The following is a 27,029-nucleotide window of genomic DNA, read 5'->3' as shown; positions in this document are numbered from 1 at the left end:
AAACTTTACTTTGGAATGCTAATAGATATGTATTGGATAGGATTTTTTTGTGGGAACTATATAAAAAGAGAGTACCCTTTTTAACCTTGTCCGTCTTGCAATTTTTTTTTTTTTTTTTTTTTTTTAAATCTGAAACAAGCTGCAGTCTGTGCTAAGGCAGCAGTCTTGCATCAGGATCCAACAGCACAGACCTTCATTTGTGGCCTAAAATGGCCACTCATTTTCATTTAGACTGTAGGTATTGGAAGCGAAGCATGTGTACACAAGAAGATACTTAGTCTTGTTTGGTGCACACTGGTGGGTTCACTATTTTCTCTCCTATGTCAGCCAAGGTGTGTGTCTTACATATTGCTAACATAACATTAATATGTATTAAGCACATGGCATAAATATTGTTCGTATGAAGGTTGGGCTGTTATGCCAGCTCAACTATATTTTTCCCCCACAATGCTGTTCACTGGTATATCCCACAATACCTTAGAACAGACAATTCAGCATTTAGCATAAGTGGACAGGAAAACCATCAAAGACCAAATACATTGATACTCTGTGCTGGTACAAGCTGGGGCGTACCTTTACAGACCAGTTCCTGGAATTCTAGTTAGTATCAAAAACAAAGATCAGAAAGGTACAAAACAACAAGTTAAGGAACTGGTACACTGGTGGGTTAAATCTTGTGTGACCTATGAAGTGCTTTCTAACTTGTAAGCAACCATTCTGTAAATACAAGCGGTCTTCAGGTGTATCTTTGAAGTACACCTTATGCAGAAGGTGAACATGCTGTGAGATAAGAATTGCTTTCCAGAACAAGGACATGTACAGTATGTCTCCTTTTTTTGTATTGTACTGTTTTGTCTTTTGATCGGGGTGGGCAAACTTTTTGGCCCGAGGGCCACAGTGTGGTTGCAGAACTGTATAGGGGGCTGAGTAGGGAAGGCTGTGCCTCCCCAAACAGCCTGGCCACTGCCCCCATCCGACCCCTCCCACTTCCTGCCCCCTGACTGCTCCCGACCCATCCAACCCCCCCTGCTCCTTGTCCCTAACCCCCACCTCCTATCCAAATCCCCCTGCCCGCTGACAGGCTCCCCCGGGACCCCACAGCTATTCAACCCCCAGCCCATTCCCTGACTGCCCCCCAGAACCTCTGCCCTATCCAATCGCTCCCTGTGCCCTGACTGCTCCCCGGAACCCTCTGCCCCTTATCCAATCCCTGGCCCCCTTACCATGCCGCTCAGAGCAGTATGTCTGACAGCGACACGGCCCAGCTGGAGCCAGACACAGTGCCGCACTGCTCGGCAGGAGGGTGCAGCCCCGCTGCCCAGAGCGCTGCCTGTGCAGCGGCGTGGCTGCAGGGGAGGGGGAACATCCAGGGAGGGGCTGGGGGCTAGCCTTCCCAGCCGGGAGCTCAAGGGCCAGGCAGGATGATCCTGCGGGCTGGATTTGGCCCGCGGGCCGTAGTTTACCCACCTCTGCTTTAGATAATACGTTTGACTCGGTTTGGTTATTTGGGCTTTTGAACATTTTCCTAACAAATCAAAAGTGTAATCAATCAATTAGCTATACAATTAATCAAAACCTTTAATCTTTGTGTATGTGAAAATTGGGACTATAGAAATTGACTGCCCCATAATCTTCTAGGAATACGACAGTTCTCAATTGTTATAATCTATTCTGGCAATTTGAGTCAGCTCAAGCGTTTCTGGCCACAATTTTGCATAGACTGGTGCTTCTGGATATCCTGGGGGAGAAGGAAGAGAACTGGTTTGCTTTTAATCCCACAGACATTTCACATCACTTTTATTTAATCCCACAGACTAAGTGCCAAATTAAGCTCAGGGAGCTATAAAATACACTTCACTTTGCCAGCCACGCTCATTGCAACTGAAGGAGGAATTGCTCTTGGAACAGCTTCTGCGCTTTGTTCCACCAAGAGGGCAGATTTAATTCATACCCAGGTCCTTCGGCAGTGAGAGCTCAGTCAGAGAATGGTCATGTATTTGGAATCTATGGCATGCTCCCTTTTTAGCCAGCCCCTCCCATGCCTGGCACTGTGCTGAACTTCAGCCTTATAAATGGAGTTTAAGGAGTTTTTATGCCATTGCAACCCCAAGGGATGTCTGTGCACATTCATGCCCTTGTAAGCGTCCTGTGAATATAGCCCTTTCTGCACATAGAGTGGCTTGTGGGATTGGCTTGCAGAGAAGGTGGGGAGGGTCCAATAAAACAGGTTTTGAGAGGATTTTTTGGTCTGTTTGGTCCAACCACAGTCAGTTAAGAGGAGATTCTGAGGATCCGAATCCTTTAATTCAGAGAAGTCACCAAGTGACCTCCTTTTAGTTCTCTCTGAAAGGGCCCTGTTAGCAAACACTTCCTTCAGTTTGGAGATCAGGTGAGGAGCTGTTTTTGAGATGGCTGCGATGCTCTTAATTTTAAAAAATGTGTATTGTACACATTCGGCATGCCATTATCACACTTAGTTCCTGGAAGAAAATGCTTTCTCATCGCTGCGCCTTAAACCTTCACCAATTTAAGGATAAAACTCTGAAGTCAGCAGCGGATTTGCATCTTCAGTGCCAAAGTTCACAGCGTTACCACTCTCCTTTTACTAGCTCATCAGGAACAATGTTTAGCATTGCGTTTATTTAGATGTTACATCACAGTGACTCTTTCAACTAAGTTTGTAACTGCATCAGTTCAGTCAGCAGTTTCAATATTCCTTTGTCAACTATTCAGTGGTAGAACCAGCCTTAGCATTTTGCAGAGGCAAGGAAAACAGCATTATCATCTGATAATACCTCTATGGCCAGCCTGAGCAGCTGTATTGGAGGGCACACGTCAGGAAAAATACGTTCAGTTGAAGCATTTTCTTTCTATATTCAAACCTATTTTAGCAAGGAGAAGGTCTACAAAATGAGTGAAAGCTGATATTCTTCCTTACAGTTCTTGGCCTCCAATATCAGAGGAGCCCACAGAAGACCACAACCATGGTCTTTTAGATAAGGCCTGTCCTGTTCACTGGTATTCAAAAGGAGTGGAAGCTCAGATTATTTCATTCTCACATCACCTATTCTGTAATACTCAAGGTGAATATGAAGAGTTTAAGGCAGAACTTTAAATGTCTTTGCTTCTGTTACCTTGTGTAACTAATTGCATATGTATGAGAAGCATATAATGGATTAATTATCTCTCCTTGCAAATCCAAATATAGAATCTGAAAAAGTTTAGTTCATTCCATAAAAGTTGTAAAAAATATACATTGCAAATATATACTGTGTATGTAGGTGTTGCTGCAATTCATTCATTTGTAATCTTTATGTACTCATGTTAACAGTTCAGCTGATTAATACTTTTAAAGGGATGTGTCTAGTTATAGAACAATAAGTTTCCATGAGCGCTTATAAAAAAAAAAATTAGTGTTTTTTGTTCTTAAACTTTATCCTGTTGTTTGCGAAAAGATCAGTCAATTTCACTTTCTTTATGCATTAGTGTAATATTTCAGAGAAGGATGAAATGCAAAATATAAACAATCAGCCTTAGTGATAAAAAATAAAATTAAAATTTTAATATTCCAAAGAATTTTTAATCTATTGTCCCACCTGTAGTATATGCTTAAAATTATAAACTGTGCCTTCCAATCAAATATGTTCATTTTAAAAAATACACACACCCCATAGGTAATGTAGCTTATTTTGTAAAAATCAGTTTTAACTTGAGTTGTCTTTTTTTCTTTTAGTAGCTAGCATGAATGCATTACAGATCTATACCACTTATAATTCTAAAACACTAAGAACTCTTTTCTTGTTTTCTAAGTCTGGTTTCAGATGTAGGGGGCAAAGCACATCTTCAGAAAGAAGGCAAAAGCTGCAGAAGCGACACGAGAAGCCTTTAACCACAAGCCAGTCAAGCAGAGCAGAACAAAGTCCCGAACCCTTGTACTTTGAGGTATTTTTTTGTGTTCATATCACTGTTAGGATTTCAATAGGACAAGACCTAATAAAACATGTTGAACTGGTGATAGTTGCCTCGTGACATCTCTTCTTGCTGAAAACTAATTCTAAAGTTCCACAATTTGATAAAATACACTGATTTCTCACAATGCTATATGTATTGCCTCTGTAGTTTAGGTGTACTGTGTGGACTTTCTGATTTTATATTAAACTCAGTTAAATTTTGAAACTAGTATAATAGATTTCCAGTTTACTTTTTGCTGCAATTTTTATAGAATGTGAAAGTTAACTAAATTTAGTGCTTTTCTCTAATATTGCAGGGATTGCTTTAACATAATACACTACTCAAAATATGTACAGTATTTTAAAAGCTGTTGCCAATATACAGTTAACATAAGAACTTAATGTACAGATGGATACTTTATCTCACAAATTAGTGCAGTTTGATTAATATTTTTACCATTGGATACAAGTACTGGATACTTCCCTTCCAGCCTTGGCCATTCAAGTTAATGCCCTTGGTCTTTTGGTGTGTGGTGGGTTTTTACCCAAATTGTAGGCCAGTGTGACTTTTAATCCTCAATCCTTCATTTAGGATGAAGATGAATTTCCAGAGTTAAATAGTCACAGTGGAAGTGGCAAAGGTGGTAACATTCAGCAAAAATTTTCACCAAAAGTAGTAAGTAAAGACTTTTTTATGCTTGATATTTATTTTTAAGGTGAAGATAATTTCTGATTAGTGTTACCTGAATTTGCATTCCCCGTTTCCATGAATCTGTCTGGTCTATTACAGTATTTACAAGGTCACAGTGCTTTTTTAAAAAGCATATACAACACAAATTACTATAGACTTTGTTATGGAAATACTTTTCCAATGGTCTTTTAACTAAAATAACAATGTCAGGGAAAACCATATTGTCAAGAAGCCAAGTCTTGGATTTCTCCCCACCCCATTGCTACTTTATAAACATGGAGGAACCACGTGTGTATAGAATACCTATTTATTTAAAAAATGAATTGGTGGGAGAAAAAAAATTATTGGTAGGTTTATGTAAAAAACAAAAGTTAATATTGTTAAGTGGAAGTGTTGAAGCAAAAAAATCATGAAAGAAATGAAGCTGGGGGGGGGAATCCATAAAGATGTTACTTTAAAACTTATATAGCTATTGTTTGTGTAGGGCCCGAGCAAACAGTAAGTTTTGAGTTTAGTTACATGACAAATTCAGCAAAAACTGTTAATCTAAAGAACCTGCTGTTGAATTTAAGAGGGTGGTTCTTCTATTATTGTTCCAATATTATTTTTATATTGACTTCTTTAGAGGTGTATGTCAATACTCACTGACCTCATAAATCCAGACAATACTTACCTTGTAAGTTATCAATTTTTGGCCATCTCAGCTTCCAGTCTATATATGTTATATACACTGAATGTTTTAATGGAACTCTCTCCACTGTAGTCATGAACTAAAAATTTAATAGTTCAGTTTAACAGATGTCATTCTGAAGAGAAAATTAAGTCAGCAGTTAATAAATAAACAAACCATATTGGCCTCTGAAATGATTCCGAAGCAGAAATTTGCATGAGAACCCTCAGTATTGATCTCTGATTACTGATTCATTTGCTGTTTTCTGCAAAATCATGTATCTAGAATTGTTTATATGGTCATTAGTTATTGGTAGAAAGTCAAATCCTGAGAATCTGGGAATTTGCTAAATAGCTCATGTTGGGGCGGGGGGAATCCCTGAAGTAGTAATTAGGGTGGAAAACACAGAAATAATAGAACTGGAAGGGACGTCGAGAGGTCATCTAGGCCAGTCCCCTGCACTTGTGGCAGGACTAAGTATTATCTAGACCATTCCTGACAGATGTTTGTCTAACCTGTTCTTAAAAATCTCCAATGATGGAGATTCCACAGCCTCCCTAGGCAATTTATTCCAGTGCTTAACCACCCTGACAGTTAGGAAGTTTTTCCTAATGTCCAACCTAAACCTCCCTTGTTGCAATTTAAGCCCCTTGCTTCTTGTCCTATCCTCAGAGGTGAAAGAAAAACCATCCTTCTCCCTCCTCCTTGTAACAACCTTTTATGTACTTGAAAACTGTTACCGTGTCCCCTCTCATTCTTCTCTTTTCCAGACTAATCAAACCAAATTTTTTCAATCTTCCCTCATAGGTCATGTTTTTCTAGACCTTTAATCATTTTTGTCGCTCTTCTCTGGACTCTCTCCAATTTGTCCACATCCTTCCTGAAATGTGGCGCCCAGAACTGGACACACTACTCCAGTTGAGGCCTAATCAGCGCAGATTAGAGCGGAAGAATTACTTCTCCTGTCTTGCTTACAACATTCCTGCTAATACATCCCAGAATGATGTTCTCTTTTTTTGCAACAGCGTTACACTGTTGACTCTCATTTAGCTTGTGGTCCACTATGACCCACAGATCCCTTTCTGCAGTACTGCTTCCTAGGCAATCATTTCCCATTTTGTATGTGTGCAACTGATTACTCCTTTCTAAATGAAGTACTTTGCATTTGTCCTTATTGAATTTAATCTTATTTACTTCAGACCATTTCTCCAGTTTGTCCAGATCATTTTGAATTTTAATCCTATCCTCCAAAGCACTTGCAACACCTCCCAGCTTGGTATCATCCGCAAACTTTATAAGTGTACTCTCTATGCCATTATCTAAATCATTGATGAAGTTATTGAACTGATCCCTGCAGGACCCCACTTGTTGTGCCCTTCCAGCATGACTGTGAACCACTGATAACTACTCTCTGGGAATGGTTTTCCAACGAGTTTTACACCCACCTTATAGTAGCTCCATCTAGGTTGAATTTCCCTCGTTTGTTTATGACATGTAATATGTCTCTTTCACTATAAAGATTAAGTACTCCACAAAACTAATTTAGCTGTATCCTCATGCATACTGTGACTTGTGTCACAGCTATGTTACTTGTTTGATGGGTAGTATATCTGCTAAATAGACTAGTTCTCTACCTTTGCATAATTCTTTTGCTACTGTCTCAGATAAGTAGTTCCTTTTCTATTGTAACAGCTTGTAATTATGTTTATTCTCTTTCTTCTGCAACCTTAGCTGGATAATTTACCTGAAAATTCTCCAATCAATATAGTCCAAACTCCAATTCCTATTACAACCTCTGTACCCAAACGTGCAAAAAGTCAAAAGAAGAAAGCTTTGGCAGCAGCACTTGCCACAGCTCAAGAATATTCAGAAATAAGTATGGAGCAGAAGAAACTCCAGGTCTGTTACATTTTCAAGTAGTAATTGCTAGGGGAGGAATAACCATCATCCAATAGCATTCCTTCGTACACTATTATAACAATAATGTCTGTTTAAAATAGATGCTGTCTTCTACTGATCATTGGTAAATAGACATAAAGGTGAACTATGTCTTATGTTCATGTTACAGGAGGCTTTATCAAAAGCAGCTGGGAAGAAGAGTAAAACTCCTGTGCAGCTAGACTTAGGGGATATGTTAGCAGCGCTTGAGAAACAGCAACAAGCAATGAAAGCCCGTCAGCTCACCAATACCAGGCCCCTCTCATACACAGGTAATTCCATCTAACTTTAGTATTCCAGAGCTTCTCTTTTGAGAACATAAGATGAAAATCTGATCATTCAAAATCTAGCGCTTACCTCATGTGGCTCCTGAAAGTGGCCAACACACCCCTCTGGCAGTGGCTCCTAGGTGGGGGGGGTTCAGGGGGTCTCCGCGCACCGGTGCCCACAGGCACCGCCCCCATAGCTTCCATTGGCCGCAGTTCCCAGCCAGTGGGAGCTGTGGAGTCAGGGCTCAAGGCGGGGCCGGTGCGCGGAAACCCCCTCCCCAGGGGCCACAGGAATGTGCTGGCCACTTCCTGGAGCAGTACGGAGCAAGGGTGGGCAGGAAGCCTGCCTTAGCCCCGTTGCACTGCCACTGGGGGCCCCTGGACCCTTTTAAATCACCGAGGCCCCTGGGCAGTTGCCTTCTTTGCCTGAACACTTATTAAAGTGCTATTGTATAAAGTACTGTGAATCACACTATGAATCGCTTCTGGGAAATAAATGAACAAAATGCACTTTTTGTATTCCCTAATTTGCAAGGAGTCTTCCACTCATAAATACTGACCAGCAAGGTTGTATCTAACAAAGTGCCAGAAAGAACTTTGATTGTAGGCTTCATTTTAAAATGCATTTCTTTTGGCCTGTTGCTATATAGAAAAATCTTATTTCTTCCAAATAATGTCAGTTAAATTCTACCTTCCTTCTTAATCTGTTATATTATTATAACTAACAGAAGTATTTACAGATTACATATTCGTGTCTAGGAAAATGATATTTACATGTCATTTGAGACAAACTCCTGTTAGAGGGCTTATTCCTTCACCCACTTACTTCCCTGGTCCTTGTCTAGCCCTCTTTTTCTCCTGGAATGAGTAGTCCATTTCCTAAAACATGAGGCTAAATTAAAGAAATATGTAAATGTGAAAACATCAACATTTGGTGATGTAACTTTCCTGTCATAAACTTCCCCTTCCCCTGCAAAAGGAAGGAAAATCTACTTGGTGAGAATTCATTAGTGGAAATTTTGAAAGTGTGTGGGCTTTCTTTCAGTAGTGTCTTTTAGTGAAACTATCTTTTTTGTCTATATTTAGTTGGTGGTGCTGCACCTTTTCATACCAAAGAATCTACCAACAGAAAGTCATTAACTAAAGGACAGCCATCTGTGGGTTGTCTTAATCCTTTGGACTCGACTGCTCCAAAAGTAAAAAGAGGAAAAGAGAGAGAAATTTCCAAACTAAAACGCCCTACTGCGCTTAAAAAGGTAAACCATGCAACTGTTTTGGGACTGTCTTGATTCAAGTTTCAAGATTAAGAGATAACAATGACAAATAATTCTCTTAATAATGTTTTAGTTGTGGTCTAGTGGGATTGGGAATCATGAACTCCTGAATTGTGATGCCCTGATCTTTAGGACAGCTGGGGACCAATTTGCTCCTAAAGGAATAGTTCTCTCGCAGCTCTTGCTGTTTTCTGGAGTACAGCATGCATCTGACATACCCCTAGAACAGACCCAGCACTGGGTTGTGTATCTGGTGGAGGGTGGGAAAGGAAAGAGAAGCAAGTGATGTATAGATGGCTACTGACTATCCAGGAAATGCAACAAGGCTGAGAATCTAGCCCATATTTTTCATTATTCATAGAATCATAGAATCATAGAATATCAGGGTTGGAAGGGACCCCAGAAGGTCATCTAGTCCAACCCCCTGCTCAAAGCAGGACCAATTCCCAGTTAAATAATCCCAGCCAGGGCTTTGTCAAGCCTGACCTTAAAAACCTCTAAGGAAGGAGATTCTACCACCTCCCTAGGTAACGCATTCCAGTGTTTCACCACCCTCTTAGTGAAAAAGTTTTTCCTAATATCCAATCTAAACCTCCCCCACTGCAACTTGAGACCATTACTCCTCGTTCTGTCATCTGCTACCATTGAGAACAGTCTAGAGCCATCCTCTTTGGAACCCCCTTTCAGGTAGTTGAAAGCAGCTATCAAATCCCCCCTCATTCTTCTCTTCTGCAGGCTAAACAATCCCAGCTCCCTCAGCCTCTCCTCATAACTCATGTGTTCCAGTCCCCTAATCATTTTTGTTGCCCTTCGCTGGACTCTCTCCAATTTATCCACATCCTTCTTGAAGTGTGGGGCCCAAAACTGGACACAGTACTCCAGATGAGGCCTCACCAATGTCGAATAGAGGGGAACGATCACGTCCCTCGATCTGCTCGCTATGCCCCTACTTATACATCCCAAAATGCCATTGGCCTTCTTGGCAACAAGGGCACACTGCTGACTCATATCCAGCTTCTCGTCCACTGTCACCCTTAGGTCCTTTTCCGCAGAACTGCTGCCTAGCCATTCGGTCCCTAGTCTGTAGCTGTGCATTGGGTTCTTCCGTCCTAAGTGCAGGACCCTGCACTTATCCTTATTGAACCTCATCAGATTCCTTTTGGCCCAATCTTCCAATTGGTCTAGGTCCTTCTGTATCCTATCCCTCCCCTCCAGCGTATCTACCACTCCTCCCAGTTTAGTATCATCCGCAAATTTGCTGAGAGTGCAATCCACACCATCCTCCAGATCATTTATGAAGATATTGAATAAAACCGGCCCCAGGACCGACCCTTGGGGCACTCCACTTGATACCGGCTGCCAACTAGACATGGAGCCATTGATCACTACCCGTTGAGCCCGACAATCTAGCCAGCTTTCTACCCACCTTATAGTGCATTCATCCAGCCCATACTTCCTTAACTTGGTGACAAGAATACTATGGGAGACGTGTCAAAAGCTTTGCTAAAGTCAAGAAACAATACATCCACTGCTTTCCCTTCATCCACAGAACCAGTAATCTCATCATAAAAGGCGATTAGATTAGTCAGGCATGACCTTCCCTTGGTGAATCCATGCTGGCTGTTCCTGATCACTTTCCTCTCATGCAAGTGCTTCAGGATTGTTTCTTTGAGGACCTGCTCCATGATTTTTCCAGGGACTGAGGTGAGGCTGACTGGCCTGTAGTTCCCAGGATCTTCCTTCTTCCCTTTTTTAAAGATTGGCACTACATTAGCCTTTTTCCAGTCATCCGGGACTTCCCCGGTTCGCCACGAGTTTTCAAAGATAATGGCCAGTGGCTCTGCAATCACAGCCGCCAATTCCTTCAGCACTCTCGGATGCAACTCGTCCGGCCCCATGGACTTGTGCACGTCCAGCTTTTCTAAATAGTCCCTAACCCTATTCAGTACAGTATTGGCATATGTCATTGATGCTTTGACATTTTATCATTAGCTTTTATCTTTGATGCAGTAAATAGCCATGTAGTCTCAGCACCTTGTATTGTGGTGCTTTTTTATGCTTTTCTATGCTTTTCAAAAAAATTTCCAGAAGAAGCTATAAAATTCTGTTGCAATTTTATTGCATTCTTGCATCAGGTGTGCTTACAAGAGTAGGGGTGGGTGGTGGTGACAAAGATGAACGCTCTTTACAAAACAGAAGTTTGAAAGAGTGTTTGGAAAGTATTTTAAACAAAAGCTATGAAAAAAAACCCCTTCTTGTATCGCTACTACTCTAAAAATACTCCGATGTTGTGTTTATGCCTTATTGCTACCACTAAAATGAAGAGTGCCGCTTCTCATCCATCAAACAGATTTAAAACGTGTTTACATTTACTTACAGGAACAAAAAGGCTCTAAAACAAACTTGATGAATTTTTCCTATTTCTGTGTGAGGGAAGCTTTTCACCTCGTAGCAATCTGTAATAATTACAGGTTTCTAATCGATTGAAAACGAGTATCTTGTTCCTAGATTATTTTAAAAGAGAGAGAAGAAAAGAAAGGACGCTTATCTGCAGATCACAGTCTTCTGGGATCTGATGAACAGAAAGAGGTTCATGTAAGTTTGACTAATGACCAGTCTCAGGAGTTAGCCTCTCAAGAAGGTAAGAGTCTTCTTGTTTTAGGATTTTTAAAAATGATTGTTTTAAATTGAAGTGTCTATACATTTTTAACATGTAACAAAGTCCATTACCATTAGCTTGTTATATATTGTATGAACAGCTATTTCCCTTATGAAAGAATGAAAATTAGATGAAAAAGACCTATTTGAGGCCATTTTGTCCATCCCTCAACTATTCAAGATTCTCATGTGCTTTGTCTGTTATACCATAAAATAAAAAGAAAAGGAGTACTTGTGGCACCTTAGAGACTAACCAATTTATTTGAGCATAAGCTTTCATGGGCTACAGCCCACTTCATCGGATGCATAAAAGTGGAAAATGCAGTGAGGATGTTTTTATACACACAGATCATGAAAAAATGGGTGTTTATCACTTCAAAAGGTTTTCTCTCCCCCCACCCCACCCTCCTGCTGGTAATAGCTTATCTAAAGTGATCGCTCTCCTTACAATGTGTATGATAATCAAGGTGGGCCATTTCCAGCACAAATCAAGGCCCACCTTGATTATCATACACATTGTAAGGAGAGCGATCACTTTAGATAAGCTATTACCAGCAGGAGGGTGGGGTGGGGGGAGAGAAAACCTTTTGAAGTGATAAACACCCATTTTTTCATGATCTGTGTGTATAAAAACATCCTCACTGCATTTTCCACTTTTATGCATCCGATGAAGTGGGCTGTAGCGCATGAAAGCTTATGCTCAAATAAATTGGTTAGTCTCTAAGGTGCCACAAGTACTCCTTTTCTATTTCCTTAAGTACCCTCACACCTTCTTGTCAACTGTCTAAATGGGCCATCTTGATTATCACTACAAAATTTTTTTTTTCTCCTGCTGATAATAGCTCATCTTAACTAATTAGCCTCCCACAGTTTGTATGGTAACTTCCAACTTGTGTGTGCGGGGCGCGGGGTGGTGCTTCCCTCCTCGGGCTCCCCGGGGGAAGGCGGGCAGGGTGACCCTCGCCAGAGGAGGGTCCGGCTGCCTCCTTTCCTCTCCCCTCTCTGAGACTGTGTGTGTGTTACTATATGTTCCATTCTATGCATCCGACGAAGTGGGCTGTAACCCACGAAAGCTTATGCTCAAATAAATTGGTTAGTCTCTAAGGTGCCACAAGTACTCCTTTTCTTTTTGTGAATACAGACTGACACGGCTGCTACTCTGAAACCTGTCAATAAAATAAAAACCAGCAGGATCTTACTAAAGGGGATAAGACAAGATGTCACATTTATTGTGAATACAGAAAGAATTGTAGTAGGCAGTCAGTTATAGCTATAACATTTCATTCAGTTTCACATTCATTCACACATTCGTTCATACACACACACAGGTTCTGCAGCGGCTGTATAGTTAGCAGTCCTGAATGTAGCTTGAGTTCGTGGCTTGGTTTCATAGCTTGTGGCGGCTAACTGGCCAGGCAAGCCGGGCACAAGGAAAAACTGGGTCTCTGTTGGGCATGCATCGATGCCCTTCCATGTTGGCAGCAGAATGTTACCCTTCAAAGTCTTCCATCTCACCCATCCTTTTTGTAGGCTTTAGTTTGAATCCAAAGTCTATAGGTCTTGGTGTGTCACGCTGCCTCTGGGTCCACTCTGATTGATTGATCACCTGTCAATTGCAGACATGACTTTCAGCCTAGGACCTGGCTTTGATGTTTCTTCAATTGTACTTTTGTTCTTTTCTTTTGATGGTGGACTCCTCTTACTTTGTCAGTGGCTCATGAAAGCTTATGCTCAAATAAATTTGTTAGTCTCATTAACATTTGTTAGTTTCTAAGGTGCCACAAGTACTCCTTTTCTTTTTGCGAATACAGACTAACACGGCTGCTACTCTGAAATTTGTCAGGGCTGTTGTCTGCATTTTCAGCGGTTGGGCATTTACACTTTATTTCATCAGGACAGGCTGGGCTGGAGGTTGATTCCGTCATCCATACATACCTCATTCACATATCTAAACCAAACTAATAAGATTACAGCAGGGTTTTGCAAAAATGAAGGTTGCAGCAAGCTTTTACAAAATGAAGTGAGCATTTTAAAATGGAGTTTGGGACAAGTTAAAATGGAGTTTGAGTTACAATATAGACAAGTATAATGAATGGCAAACAGTGAGCAGAAGTTACAATGTTGAAACAGTGTAAGTTTCAGCGATTTAAGCAGTAATTGGATAGAAAGTGAAACTCAGTTAGCCAGTTATTGGGGTAACTGGTTTTATGAATGAATGGTTTTTTCATTCATAAAACTTTGCTTATGAAGTGTTATTAATAAAGTGAACTAAAAACAATTTCATTGATCAGTTCTACATGTCCAGTCTAGCTTTTTCAAATAAATCAGTCTTCCACTTTCCATTTGGGACACTTTCTCTGTAATAGACATTAGTTTGGAAGCTTTTCTGATATTTGGCCATAACCTAAACTTACTCAGTGTCACCCATTTACTCCTAAAAGGAAAAGGAGTACTTCTGGCACCTTAGAGACTGTCACGGTTCCTCCCCCACTCTGAACTCTAGGGTACAGATGTGGGGACCTGCATGAAAAACCTCCTAAGCTTATCTTTACCAGCTTAGGTCAAAACTTCCCCAAGGTACAAAATATTACACCTTGGACTGGCCGCTACCACCACCAAACTAATACTGGTTACTGGGGAAGAGCTGTTTGGACGCGTCCTTCCCCCCAAAATACTTCCCAAAACCTTGCACCCCACTTCCTGGACAAGGTTTGGTAAAAAGCCTCACCAATTTGCCTAGGTGACTACAGACCCAGACCCTTGGATCTTAAGAACACTGAACAATCCTCCCAACACTTGCACCCCCCCTTTCCTGGGAAATGTTGGATAAAAAGCCTCACCAATTTGCATAGGTGACCATAGACCCAAACCCTTGGATCTGAGAACAATGAAAAAGCATTCAGTGTTTTACAAGAAGACTTTTAATAAAAAATAGAAGTAAATAGAAATAAAGAAATCCCCCCTGTAAAATCAGGATGGTAGATATCTTACAGGGTAATTAGATTCAAAAACATAGAGAACCCCTCTAGGCAAAACTTTAAGTTACAAAAAAGATACACAGACAGAAATAGTTATTCTATTCAGCACAATTCTTTTCTCAGCCATTTAAAGAAATCATAATCTAACACATACCTAGCTAGATTACTTACTAAAAGTTCTAAGACTCCATTCCTGTTCTGTCCCTGGCCAAGACGACTACAGACAGACACAGACCCTTTGTTTCTCTCCCTCCTCCCAGCTTTTGAAAGTATCTTGTCTCCTCATTGGTCATTTTGGTCAGGTGCCAGCGAGGTTACCTTTAGCTTCTTAACCCTTTACAGGTGAGAGGAGCTTTCCCCTGGCCAGGAGGGGTTTCAAAGGGGTTTACCCTTCCCTTTATATTTATGACAGAGACTAACAAATTTATTTGAGCAAGTACTCCTTTTCTTTTTGCGAATACAGACTAACACGGCTGCTACTCTGAAACCATTTACTCCTAGTTACCTTGAATTTCTGCTGTGTGAGAAATTGGAGTCAGTTCTTCTTAGGTATTTGGAGTTTTGTAAATGATTAAAACCACCCTTTTAGCCAAACTTTTAATCTTTATTTACAAATTGTTTCCAACAAATACTTAAATTTCTTGTTAGTTTTATAATTCTTACAGTCCTAGGTAATTGAGTATTGTAGTCTACTAGTTTATTTTTTGTTAAATAATTCTGACTTTGCTATCACATTCCTAGGGAGTTAAAATATAAATGTCAAGGGCCAGAATGTCAGCTGATGTAAATTCACATAGCATTATTCATTTCAGTGACCACAGATTTGCTATACCGATTTATACAAACTGAAAATCTGATGCCAAATGTATTTTAGTAATATGTTGTGCTTTTTCTGAGCATTAGTCAGTAGTTAAAAGCACCTGACACAGTTTTCATAAGGCATGAACTTTGGGATAGAAGAACTTGGAAAAAAATGCAGCGGTCCAATTAACCTGTTTACCTGGACTAGTTGTGCCCATCACATTTGAGCTGGAAATCGTGTTAGAACAGGCTTTCTCATGACACTTCTGGTCCTCCTGCTTTTGGTAGGGCCAAAAAAAGCATGAAAACCCAGACTTTTCAAATCACATTCTAGTGCTCCCTCTTCTGTCTAAAATCAGCAAGTACAGAGGCTTATGCAATATGGGGGGAAATGCAAGTTTAGTGCCAAGTCATTTGAACTCCTGCAAACTATTTGAACTTTTGCTAAGGCTATGGTTAATTCTTGAACTGCAAAGGAACATCCAAAGCTGTCAGCCACTACCTCTTTGGTATTTACTACCCACATTGTGATATCGTGGTAATTGTAATGAATGATACTCTAAAGATTGCTAGGACAGCAAGTAGGTAATGACTCTCTGGAGATCATGGTAAAGTAAAGCAGTAAAAAGACAGCATAATTTAAATGTCACACAAGTTTAATTTTTGGAAGAAGTTATTCTTTTCAGGTAGTTCCTGTTTCACTCATATTTTCAAATACCTTTAATAAAAAAAAAAGCTCAAATGTAATAATTAATTATATTTGAATATGCATTCAAAGTGGTTTACCTGACAGATATTAGGTGCCTGAAATTTGTAATATATGTAAAAATCAGAGAGAGGGACATATGAGTGGCAGATGAGTTCCTTTTGTTAAACTGTACTGCTTTTATATATAAATGCATTTCATACTTAAGACGTTTCAAAGCTTTTTTTCCATTTATTTCAGAACCGGGGCTAAGTATGCCTAGTGATACTTCACTCTCTCCAGCAAGTCAGAACTCTCCATATTGTATGACTCCAGTGTCACAAGGCTCACCTGCCAGTTCAGGGATAGGTAGTCCAATGGCATCTTCAACAATCACTAAAATTCACAGCAAGAGATTCAGAGAGTAAGAGCTTTGAATTACTCAACTTGAATTCTAAAAGTGTATTCTAGTCAAATGTATTTTCTAATTGTATTTGAATTTAGTGGACTCTTGTAAGTTGTTGGTGAACGTAAGTAAGCACTACTCGCTGGCACTTTGCACCCTCTGTTTCTTTCTTGCTTGTCATGGGGCAGGTTATAATATTCCTGAGGGATTTCCTGCTTTTAAGAAATGGAGTGGGCAGAAAAGTCATTTCAAATGTAGGGCAACTTTGAGTTTTGGGGAGCTGGAAACTCTGTTACAATCCACCCCTACTACAGTGGAATTACCACTAACCAGTGCTCGCTCGAAAGCATCTCTTATTGATTATCAGATTTGATCAAGGAATAGTGAATTGTAAAATATAAGTGTGTATGAGCTATCCTCTTTTAATATGTGGGCTCTGGGTGGGTGGGTTGTATACTGACAATGTATTTCACTGTGGTTTCATTTTAAACACTTTCAGAATATCCTTACATTGTTTTAGGTGTACAGTTCTTTAACTTCTAAATAAATGTATTTAGTATACTTGGCACAAGTAACAAATGATTTCTTTCTGCCAAAAATCATTTAAAGGCCCACAGCAATGAGAGACGCTGCTGAATTTGCTAATGCTAAAATGTGGTGGTTTCTGAATTGACAGGTATTGTAATCAAGTTCTAAGTAAAGAAATAGACGAGTGTGTGACTTTGCTATTGCAAGAGCTTGTCAGCTTCCAGGAACGCATTTACCAAAAGGATCCCATGAGAGCTAAAGCAAGGAGAAGGCTTGTTATGGGTTTGCGTGAGGTTACTAAGCACATGAAGTTAAACAAGATAAAATGTGTGATCATTTCTCCTAACTGTGAAAAAATCCAGTCAAAAGGTACATGTGCTTTAATAAGAAATATTTTAGTGTATAAATGCTACGTGTATATTGCATTTTCCCCAACACTACCAGTGATGCTAACCTTGTTAATCCATGACGTTGACTCCTCAGTCATTTTAAGCATCTTCCATGCTGTCCCATAAGCATGACAGGTCATCTTTCAATTCCATTGTAAAGCTGCCACACACTGCTTTGGGCCCATTTCTTTAACTACAGGAAGCAATGGGGCAGGAATTGTGCCTTCCTGTATGTGGGACTGGGGACTGTGCCTAGTATATTTCAGACACTACGGGAATGCAAATGATAACTTCCTGAGATATGTAAGAGAAGGAAAAGATCTATTAAGATACAAAGAATCCAGTTTCATAAAGTTTCTGCTTTAGTACTCCTGGTGTGTAATACAGCACCATTAGAGGGTTCAGAGCATTGTTAAGTGTACAGATTAACTGATCGTATTCAGTAAATAACTGCTTGTTTTATTCAAGTACAATCAAGTCTAACTTACTGCATGTACACTGCATTCAAAGCCTTACTGTTTTCATGGCTTAATCTAAATATCTGATGGCTAACTATGTGTACTAAAGTTTTAGCTGATAGCCACTGACACAAACTGGAATACTGGATTGGACTAAAGTGCACTAGTAAAGATAACTGTTCTAAGCTTTAGCTTAGTGTTATTTTTTTATCCTAAGGTGGATTGGATGAAGCTCTGTATAATGTAATAGCCATGGCACGAGAGCAAGAGATTCCTTTTGTCTTTGCACTTGGACGTAAAGCTCTTGGTCGTTGTGTGAACAAACTAGTTCCTGTTAGTGTGGTGGGAATCTTCAACTATTCAGGTGCTGAGGTAAGCAATTCATTTCTGAATAGATAGCTGAAATAGTTAAAGCCGTTTCAATTTTTTTCTCATGTAATACATGTTTACAAACTTTGTTCACTGCCCTTGGACTCACAAGCTAGCATGCATGCATACATACATACAGTGAAACCCCACTATAACGTGATAATTCGGGTCCAAAAAATTCGATCGCGATAAATGCGGGGTCACTTTATAGCGGGGTTACAAAAATTTACCATTTCAAGCCAGTCAGTTTAAGTCTTGTTAAAAAAACAACGGTTGTCACAGCATGTTTTAAACACAAAAGTAGTAATTTAATTACCTGTACATGAAAGAAACATGTGAAATCAACTAATCATTGCGCACTAATACTAATCATTGCGCACAGTGCAAAGTCAATCTGGTTGTATGACTCCATAATTTTAAATGTCATCACTTCTTAAAAAATCTATCTAGTGTGGTCTGCTTATTTGCCGCAGACTGTTGCATTCTGGCAAAGTCAAGAATGCTTCTGAGTTGGAGGATTTTGATGCTGTCCATGTCTTGAGTTTCCAGCCACCTCAAACTGGCTTCTAGGTGCTTCACTGGCTCGGACACTTTGGATGGGAGAGTTGAGGTGCCGTCTTTGTCATTAGCACCACTGGTTTCGGGCTCTGGTGGTGCAGCTTCATTCTTCCCGCTGACATTTGCAACAATTTCGTCATCTGAGATGTGTTCATATATGGGGCAGATGTCATCTGCTTAAAACCAGTTGAGGATCTCATGATGACAGTGCTCATATTCTCCGAGTGCTTCTTTGGCTAAATGTAAGTTGTCTTCAGTGAATCTTGTAAATTCAGGCTTGTCGTTGTTACCATCATCGTGTGTAGATGACGGAAAAGCTGGAGCAAGACCCTTTTATCCAGTATCGTTCAATGCAATGTGCAGAGATAGCATCCCAGGCTTTCCCACCGAGGTGACAGACTTCTTTCAAGTTGAGTGACGCCAGTGATGTGTCCACGGAGGAGTTGTTATCTGCTACCATCTGCTTGATCATTTTGCAATGATAGTTTTGCTTAAATACCGATATGATGCCTTGGTCCAGTGGCTGGATTTCTGATGTAGTTTTCTTTGGGAGATAAGAGCCTTTAATCTTGCTGTCATCACTGACAAGATTTTCCGCTGTGGGGTGGGCAGGGCAATTATCCAGAAGGAGGAGAGCTTTTTGCTCCTGCTTGAGTTTTTGCAAAGGAGCCCGAACAGCTGGCATGAAAGTTTTATGGAACCAGTCTTAAAATATGGAGCTTTTCATCCATGCATTCTTGCTGTTGGTGTATTCAAAGGGAAGATTAACATGATGAAAACATGTGGGAGACCTCGCTTTTCCGATCATCAGAGGTCTGACTTTGTGGCTGCCAGACTTGTTGACGCAAAACAAGAGTGACTCAGTCCTTCCTCTGCTTAAAGCCTTCTTGTTTGTGACTATCAGTCCTGGGTGTGATCAGATAACATTTTAAAGCATAAACCAGTCTCACTGCAGTTGTAAACTTGATCGGCTGTGTAGCAACCTTCCTCCGGCAACTTTTTAAGCTCAATTGGGTAGGAATCGGCAGCCTCTTTATCAACTGAGAGGATTTCCCCAAACACAAGAACTTGGGTTATAGAGTGCCTTTTCTTGAATCTGTCTAGCCAGCCGTTATTTGCCTTACATTTGGATTCATTTGCATTGATAAGGCAATCAAATTTCTCTGCTTGAGCTTTCAGAATAGGGCCAGAAATGGGAACTCCTTCTGAGTGAACCTGGACAAACCATTGGTACAAGGCTGAATCTTGCTTTCGTCCTCAGCAAACTTGACCTTTTTACGCTGTAAACCAGTTTCCTCTTCAAGAATGCAGGGTAGGCTACGGAGCTTTTCTTCTTCTTCTTTCCACCCTCACAGAGTGGACTCGTGAATTCCTATGTCTCTAGGAAGCTGTGTTTGTTGTTTGCCCTTCTTTAGTTGATCCAGGGCATACAATTTCTCTTGGGCAGAAAATGACCTGCGTTTGTGAACTGGCATATCCATAACGGAAGAATGCAGTTTGTTTATAAATATCGTAAAAAAAGTATTCTGGCAAAACATGAACAGTATTACGGCCTTAAAGGGGAGCCAACTTATGATTGCGTTATATCCGAACTCACGTTATCACGGTGCACGTTATTGTGAGGTTTTACTATACGTACAGAGTGCTGACTGGCATTGGATGTCAATTTTATCTTGGCCTATTTATTGTAAAGTTGCTTATCTCTTTAAATTTGACATGCTGCTCTGTCAATTCTGTGATGTCAGATTTGTCACATCTAAATCCTCTTCTTCCTCTATATCTTTGGAACATGCTGGCAGACATCTTTTTGAAGTGCCAGCTGAAATGACCTGGAATGTTTCGGACTGTAAGGCATGCCAGCATCTTGAAGTAAGGCAACAGTTGGCCTGTTAAAAAGATTGGGAGGTCTTTGAAGGAGGTCTTGGGAGGCCTCAAAGGAGCACTGGTACCAAGGGCATCTACCAGCTACCTAAAATCCTCATATTTTCATCAAAGCTGTATGCTTCTGCTTCATTGGGTCTGCACACCTTGGGAGGGTTGTGGGTTGCCATCATATTAGATGTGACCTGTGCATGTATCATATCATCCTGGCCTGTGATCAGAGGCGATGCGGTGCGGCTGAGATGGCATGCGGGGTCATATGTCCATCCGTTTCCCCCCGTCCCCTCCCCCCCTCCCCGATTTAACTGCTTGCTTGTACTGAGCATGCTCACATGGACCGAGCATGCTGAGTAACATCTGCTGAAGCTGCTGCCCTCACTCTGCCCTTATTTATGCCCCTGCATTATCGGCAGGTATGGATCATTTCTGCCTGTGATATAACCACTCCAACCCTGTAGGTACAGCTCATCTATTGCCTGCACTAAAACTAGGATGATAAGCTTTTCCTCCATCTGTTGGGAAAAACAGTGAGGGGGAAAAAAGCCATTTTTTGAAAATGAAACAGAACAAAAACTGTATCTCACGTTGTTGTAAACACATTTATTCTTTAAAAACTAAAAAGGGCACTCATTGTCCTAAATGAAAAGCTTGCAGTTCTAAGGGAAATATAATCAAATCCTCCATTCGAACTAATTAGGCCTACCATTCTTTCTTTCTTTTGTCTGCTCTCAGATAAAATACAGTTTCCACAACCCACAGATTTTTTTTTTTTTGTCCAGCTTTATGCCTATGAAGTTTCAACCAAAGCAGTCTGAGTGTGCCAAAAACACACTCAGTTGATAACTGAGTTGCCTGGAGTGGTATGTGAGAGTCTTCTTCTAAAAATTGACAAGTCTGAATATCTGTTCTAACATCTGTGACTTTACTTATTTGGTGGATGCAACAAACTGACAAACAAAGAGATTTGGGGTATAAATAGAAAAGGAGTACTTGTGGCACCTAAGGGTATGTCTACACTACAAAATTAGGTCGAATTTATAGAAGTCGGTTTTTTAGAAATCGGTTTTATATATTCGAGTGTATGTGTCCCCACAGAAAATGCTCTAAGTGCATTAAGTGCATTAACTCGGCGGAGTGCTTCCACAATACCGAGGCTAGAGTCGACTTCTGGAGCGTTGCACTGTGGGTAGCTACCCCACAGTTCCTGCAGTCTCCGCTGCCCATTGGAATTCTGGGTTGAGATCCCAATGCCTGATGGGGCTAAAACATTGTCGCGGGTGGTTCTGGGTACATATCATCAGGCCCCCCGTTCCCTCCCTCCCTCCGTGAAAGCAAGGGCAAACAATCATTTTGCGCCTTTTTTCCTGAGTTACCTGTGCAGACGCCATACCACGGCAAGCATGGAGCCCGCTCAGGTAACCGTCACCGTATGTCTCCTGGGTGCTGGCAGATGCGGTACGGCATTGCTACACAGTAGCAGCAACCAATTGCCTTCTGGCAGCAGATGGTGCAGTACGACTGGTAGCCGTCCTCGTCGTGTCCGAGGTGCTCCTGGCCATGTCGGCTGGGAGCGCCTGGGCAGACATGGGTGCAGGGACTAAATTTGGAGTGACTTGACCAGGTCATTCTCTTTAGTCCTGCAGTCAGTCCTATTGAACCGTCTTATGGTGAGCAGGCAGGCGATACGGATTGCTAGCAGTCGTACTGTACCATCTTCTGCCGGGCCGGCAAGAGATGAGGATGGCTAGCAGTCGTATTGTACCATCTTCTGCCGGGCAGGCAAGAGATGAGGATGGCTAGCAGTCGTACTGTACCATCTTCTGCCGAGCAGCCATGAGATGTGGATGGCATGCAATCCTTCTGCACCGTCTGCTGCCAGCCAAAGATGTAAAAGATAGATGGAGTGGATCAAAACAAGAAATAGACCAGATTTGTTCTGTACTCATTTGCTTCCCCCTCCCTCCCCTGTCTAGGGGACTCATTCCTCTACGTCACACTGCAGTCACTCACAGAGAAGGTGCAGTGAGGTAAATCTAGCCATGTATCAATCAGAGGCCAGGCTAACCTCCTTGTTCCAATAAGAACAATAACTTAGGTGCACCATTTCTTATTGGAACCCTCCGTGAAGTCCTGCCTGAAATACTCCTTGATGTAAAGCCACCCCCTTTGTTGATTTTAGCTCCCTGAAGCCAACCCTGTAAGCCATGTCGTCAGTCGCCCCTCCCTCTGTCAGAGCAACGGCAGACAATCGTTCCGCGCCTTTTTTCTGTGCGGACGCCATACCAAGGCAAGCATGGAGGCTGCTCAGCTCACTTTGGCAATTAGGAGCACATTAAACACCACATGCATTATCCAGCAGTATATGCAGCACCAGAACCTGGCAAAGCGATACCGGGCGAGGAGGCGACGTCAGCACGGTCACGTGAGTGATCAGGACATGGACACAGACTTCTCTGAAAGCATGGGCCCTGCCAATGCATGCATCATGGTGCTAATGGGGCAGGTTCATGCTGTAGAACGCCGATTCTGGGCTCGGGAAACAAGCACAGACTGGTGGGACCGCATAGTGTTGCAGGTCTGGGACGATTCCCAGTGGCTGCGAAACTTTCGCATGCGTAAGGGCACTTTCATGGAACTTTGTGACTTGCTTTCCCCTGCCCTGAGGCGCATGAATACCAAGATGAGAGCAGCCCTCACAGTTGAGAAGCGAGTGGCGATAGCCCTGTGGAAGCTTGCAACGCCAGACAGCTACCGGTCAGTTGGGAATCAATTTGGAGTGAGCAAATCTACTGTTGGGGCTGCTGTAATGCAAGTAGCCCACGCAATCAAAGATCTGCTGATATCAAGGGTAGTGACCCTGGGAAATGTGCAGGTCATAGTGGATGGCTTTGCTGCAATGGGATTCCCTAACTGTGGCGGGGCCATAGACGGAACCCATATCCCTATCTTGGCACTGAAGCACCAAGCCGCCGAGTACATAAACCACAAGGGGTACTTTTCAATAGTGCTGCAAACTCTGGTGGATCACAAGGGACGTTTCACCAACATCAACGTGGGATGGCCAGGAAAGGTACATGACGCTCGCATCTTCAGGAACTCTGGTCTGTTTCAAAAGCTGCAGGAAGGGACTTTATTCCCAGACCAGAAAATAACTGTTGGGGATGTTGAAATGCCTATATGTATCCTTGGGGACCCAGCCTACCCCTTAATGCCATGGCTCATGAAGCCGTACGCAGGCAGCCTGGACAGTAGTCACGAGCTGTTCAACTACAGGCTGAGCAAGTGCAGAATGGTGGTAGAATATGCGTTTGGACGTTTAAAGGCGCGCTGGCGCAGTTTACTGACTCGCTTAGACCTCAGCGAAACCAGTATTCCCACTGTTATTACTGCTTGCTGTGTGCTCCACAATATCTGTGAGAGTAAGGGGGAGCCGTTTATGGCGGGGTGGGAGGTTGAGGCAAATCGCCTGGCTGCTAGTTACGCGCAGCCAGACACCAGGGCAGTTAGAAGAGCACAGGAGGACGCGGTACGCATCAGAGAAGCTTTGAAAATCAGTTTCATGACTGGCCAGGCTACGGTGTGAAAGTTCTCCTTGTTTCTCCTTGATGAAACCCCCCGCCCCTTGGTTCACTCTACTTCCCTGTAAGCTAACCACCCTCCCCTCCTCCCTTCGATCACTGCTTGCAGAGGCAATAAAGTCATTGTTGCTTCACATTCATGCATTCTTTATTCATTCATCACACAAATAGGGGGATGACTACCAAGGTAGCCCGGGATGGGTGGTGGAGGAGGGAAGGAAAATGCTACACAGCACTTTAAAAGTTTACAACTTTAAAATTTATTGAATGCCAGCCTTCTTTTTTTTGGGCAATCCTCTGTGGTGGAGTGGCTGGTTGGCCAGTGGCCCCCCCAGCGCGTTCTTGGGCGTCTGGGTGTGGAGGCTATGGAACTTGGGGAGGAGGGCGGTTGGTTACACAGGGGCTGTAGTGGCAGTCTGTGCTCCAGCTGCCTTTGCTGCAGCTCAACCGTGCACTGGAGCATACTGGTTTGGTCCTCCAGCAGCCTCAGCATTGAATCCTGCCTCCTCTCATCACGCTGCCGCCACATTTGAGCTTCAGCCCGCCACTTACTCTCTTCAGCCCGCCACCTCTCCTCCCGGTCATTTTGTGCTTTTCTGCACTCTGACCTTATTTGCCTCCACGTGTTTGTCTGTGCTCTGTCAGTGTGGGAGGACAGCATGAGCTCGGAGAACATTTCATCTCGAGTGCGTTTTTTTTTTTTCTTTCTAAGCTTCACTAGCCTCTGGGAAGGAGAAGATCCTGTGATCATTGAAACACATGCAGCTGGTGGAGGAAAAAAAAAGGGACAGCGGTATTTAAAAAGACACATTTTATAAAACAGTGGCTACACTCTTTTTCAGGGTAAACCTTGCTGTTAACATTACATACATAGCACATGTGCTTTCATTACAAGGTTGCATTTTGCCTCCCCCCACCGTGTGGCTACCCCCTCAACCCTCCCCCCTCCCTGTGGCTAACAGCGGGGAACATTTCTGTTTAGCCACAGGCAAACAGCCCAGCAGGAATGGGCTCCTCTGAGTGTCCCCTGAAGAAAAGCACTCTATTTCAACCAGGTGACCATGAATTATATCTCACTCTCCTGAGGATAACACAGAGAGATAAAGAACGGATGTTGTTTGAACGCCAGCAAACATACACTGCAATCTTTGTTGTACAGTGATTCCAGAGTATGTGTTACTGGCCTGGAGTGGTAAAGTGTCCTACCATGAAGGACGCAATAAGGCTGCCCTCCCCAGAAACCTTTTGCGAAGGCTTTGGGAGTACATCCAGGAGAGCCGCGAATGCCAGGGCAAAGTAATCCTTTCACATGCTTGCTTTTAAACCACGTATAGTATTTTAAAAGGTACACTCACTGGAGGTCCCTTCTCTGCCTGCTGGGTCCAGGAGGCAGCCTTGGGTGGGTTCGGGGGGTATTGGCTCTAGGTCCAGGGTGAGAAACAGTTCCTGGCTGTCGGGAAAACCGGTTTCTCTGCTTGCTTGCTGTGAGCTATCTACAACCTCATCATCATCTTCTTCGTCCACAAAACCTGCTTCCGTATTGCCTCCATGTCCATTGAAGGAGTCAAACAACACGGCTGGGGTAGTGGTGGCTGAACCCCCTAAAATGGCATGCAGCTCATCATAGAAGCGGCATGTTTGGGGCTCTGACCCGGAGCAGCCGTTCGCCTCTCTGGTTTCCTGGTAGGCTTGCCTCAGCTCCTTCAGTTTCACGCAGCACTGCTTCGGGTCCCTGTTATGGCCTCTGTCCTTCATGCCCTGGGAGATTTTGACAAAGGTTTTGGCATTTCGAAAACTGGAACAGAGTTCTGATAGCACGGATTCCTCTCCCCATACAGTGATCAGATCCCTTACCTCCCGTTCGGTCCATGCTGGAGCTCTTTTGCGATTCTGGGACTCCATCATGGTCACCTCTGCTGATGAGCTCTGCATGGTCACCTGCAGCTTGCCACGCTGGCCAAACAGAAAATGAGATTCAAAAGTTCGCGGTTCTTTTCCTGTCTACCTGGCCAGTGCATCTGAGTTGAGAGTGCTGTCCAGAGCAGTCACAATGGAGCACTCTGGGATAGCTCCCGGAGGCCAATACCATCGAATTGTGTCCACAGTACCCCAAATTCGAGCCGGCAAGGCCGATTTAAGCGCTAATCCACTTGTCAGGGGTGGAGTAAGGAAATCGATTTTAAGAACCCTTTAAGTCGAAATAAAGGGCTTCATCGTGTGGACAGGTGCAGGTTTACTTTGATTTAATGCTGCTAAATTCGACCTAAAGTCCTAGTGTAGACCAGGGCTTAGAGACTAACCAATTTATTTGAGCATAAGCTTTCGTGAGCTACAGCTCACTTCATCGGATGCTGTAGCTCACGAAAGCTTATGCTCAAATAAATTGGTTAGTCTCTAAGGTGCCACAAGTACTCCTTTTCTTTTTGCGAATACAGACTAACACGGCTGTTACTCTGAAACCAGGGGTATAAATGTGATTGTTCCATTTTAAAGCTAGATGATGATGGGGGGGGGGGGGAACGACTCAAGATTAATTATAGAATCATAAGGCTGGAAGGGACCTCAAGAGGTTATCTAGTCCAGTTTCCCATGCTCATGGCAGGACTAAGTATTATCTAGATCATCCCTGACAGGTGTTTGTCTAATCTGCTTTTAAAAATTTCCAATGATGGAGATTTCACAACCTCCCTAGGCAATTTATTCCAGTGCTTAACCACCCTGACAGGAAGTTTTTACTAATGTCCAACCTAAACCTCCCTTGCTGCAATATAAGCCCATTGCTTCTTGTCCTATCCTCAGAGGTTAAGAAAAACCATCCTTCTCCCTCCTCCTTGTAACAACCTTTTATGTACTTGAAAACTATTACCATATCCCCTCTGTCTTCTCTTCTCCAGACTAAACAAACCCAGTTTTTTCAATCTTCCCTCATGTTTTCTAGACCTTTAATC

General features: G+C 42.4%; 1 protein-coding gene across 3 annotated transcripts in view; it reads left to right on the top strand.

The window, feature by feature from the left end:
- Positions 1-27,029, top strand: part of SECISBP2L (SECIS binding protein 2 like) — a 53,648-nt gene that overhangs the window by 21,067 nt on the left and 5,552 nt on the right. For all 3 annotated transcript variants that reach the window (XM_073303954.1, XM_073303955.1, XM_073303957.1), the window contains 9 exons: positions 3,811-3,942; positions 4,543-4,626; positions 7,043-7,210; positions 7,380-7,521; positions 8,605-8,774; positions 11,301-11,433; positions 16,176-16,338; positions 16,997-17,217; positions 17,913-18,067. In XM_073303954.1, coding sequence (XP_073160055.1) covers positions 3,811-3,942; positions 4,543-4,626; positions 7,043-7,210; positions 7,380-7,521; positions 8,605-8,774; positions 11,301-11,433; positions 16,176-16,338; positions 16,997-17,217; positions 17,913-18,067 — 1,368 coding nt within the window. The remainder of the gene's footprint in view (positions 1-3,810; positions 3,943-4,542; positions 4,627-7,042; positions 7,211-7,379; positions 7,522-8,604; positions 8,775-11,300; positions 11,434-16,175; positions 16,339-16,996; positions 17,218-17,912; positions 18,068-27,029) is intronic.

Source organism: Lepidochelys kempii, chromosome 10, assembly GCF_965140265.1.
Source record: "Lepidochelys kempii isolate rLepKem1 chromosome 10, rLepKem1.hap2, whole genome shotgun sequence".
Classification (NCBI taxonomy): Eukaryota; Metazoa; Chordata; order Testudines; family Cheloniidae; genus Lepidochelys; species Lepidochelys kempii.
Note: the sequence above shows the minus strand (reverse complement) of the source record. Positions and strands in the feature narration are given on the sequence as shown.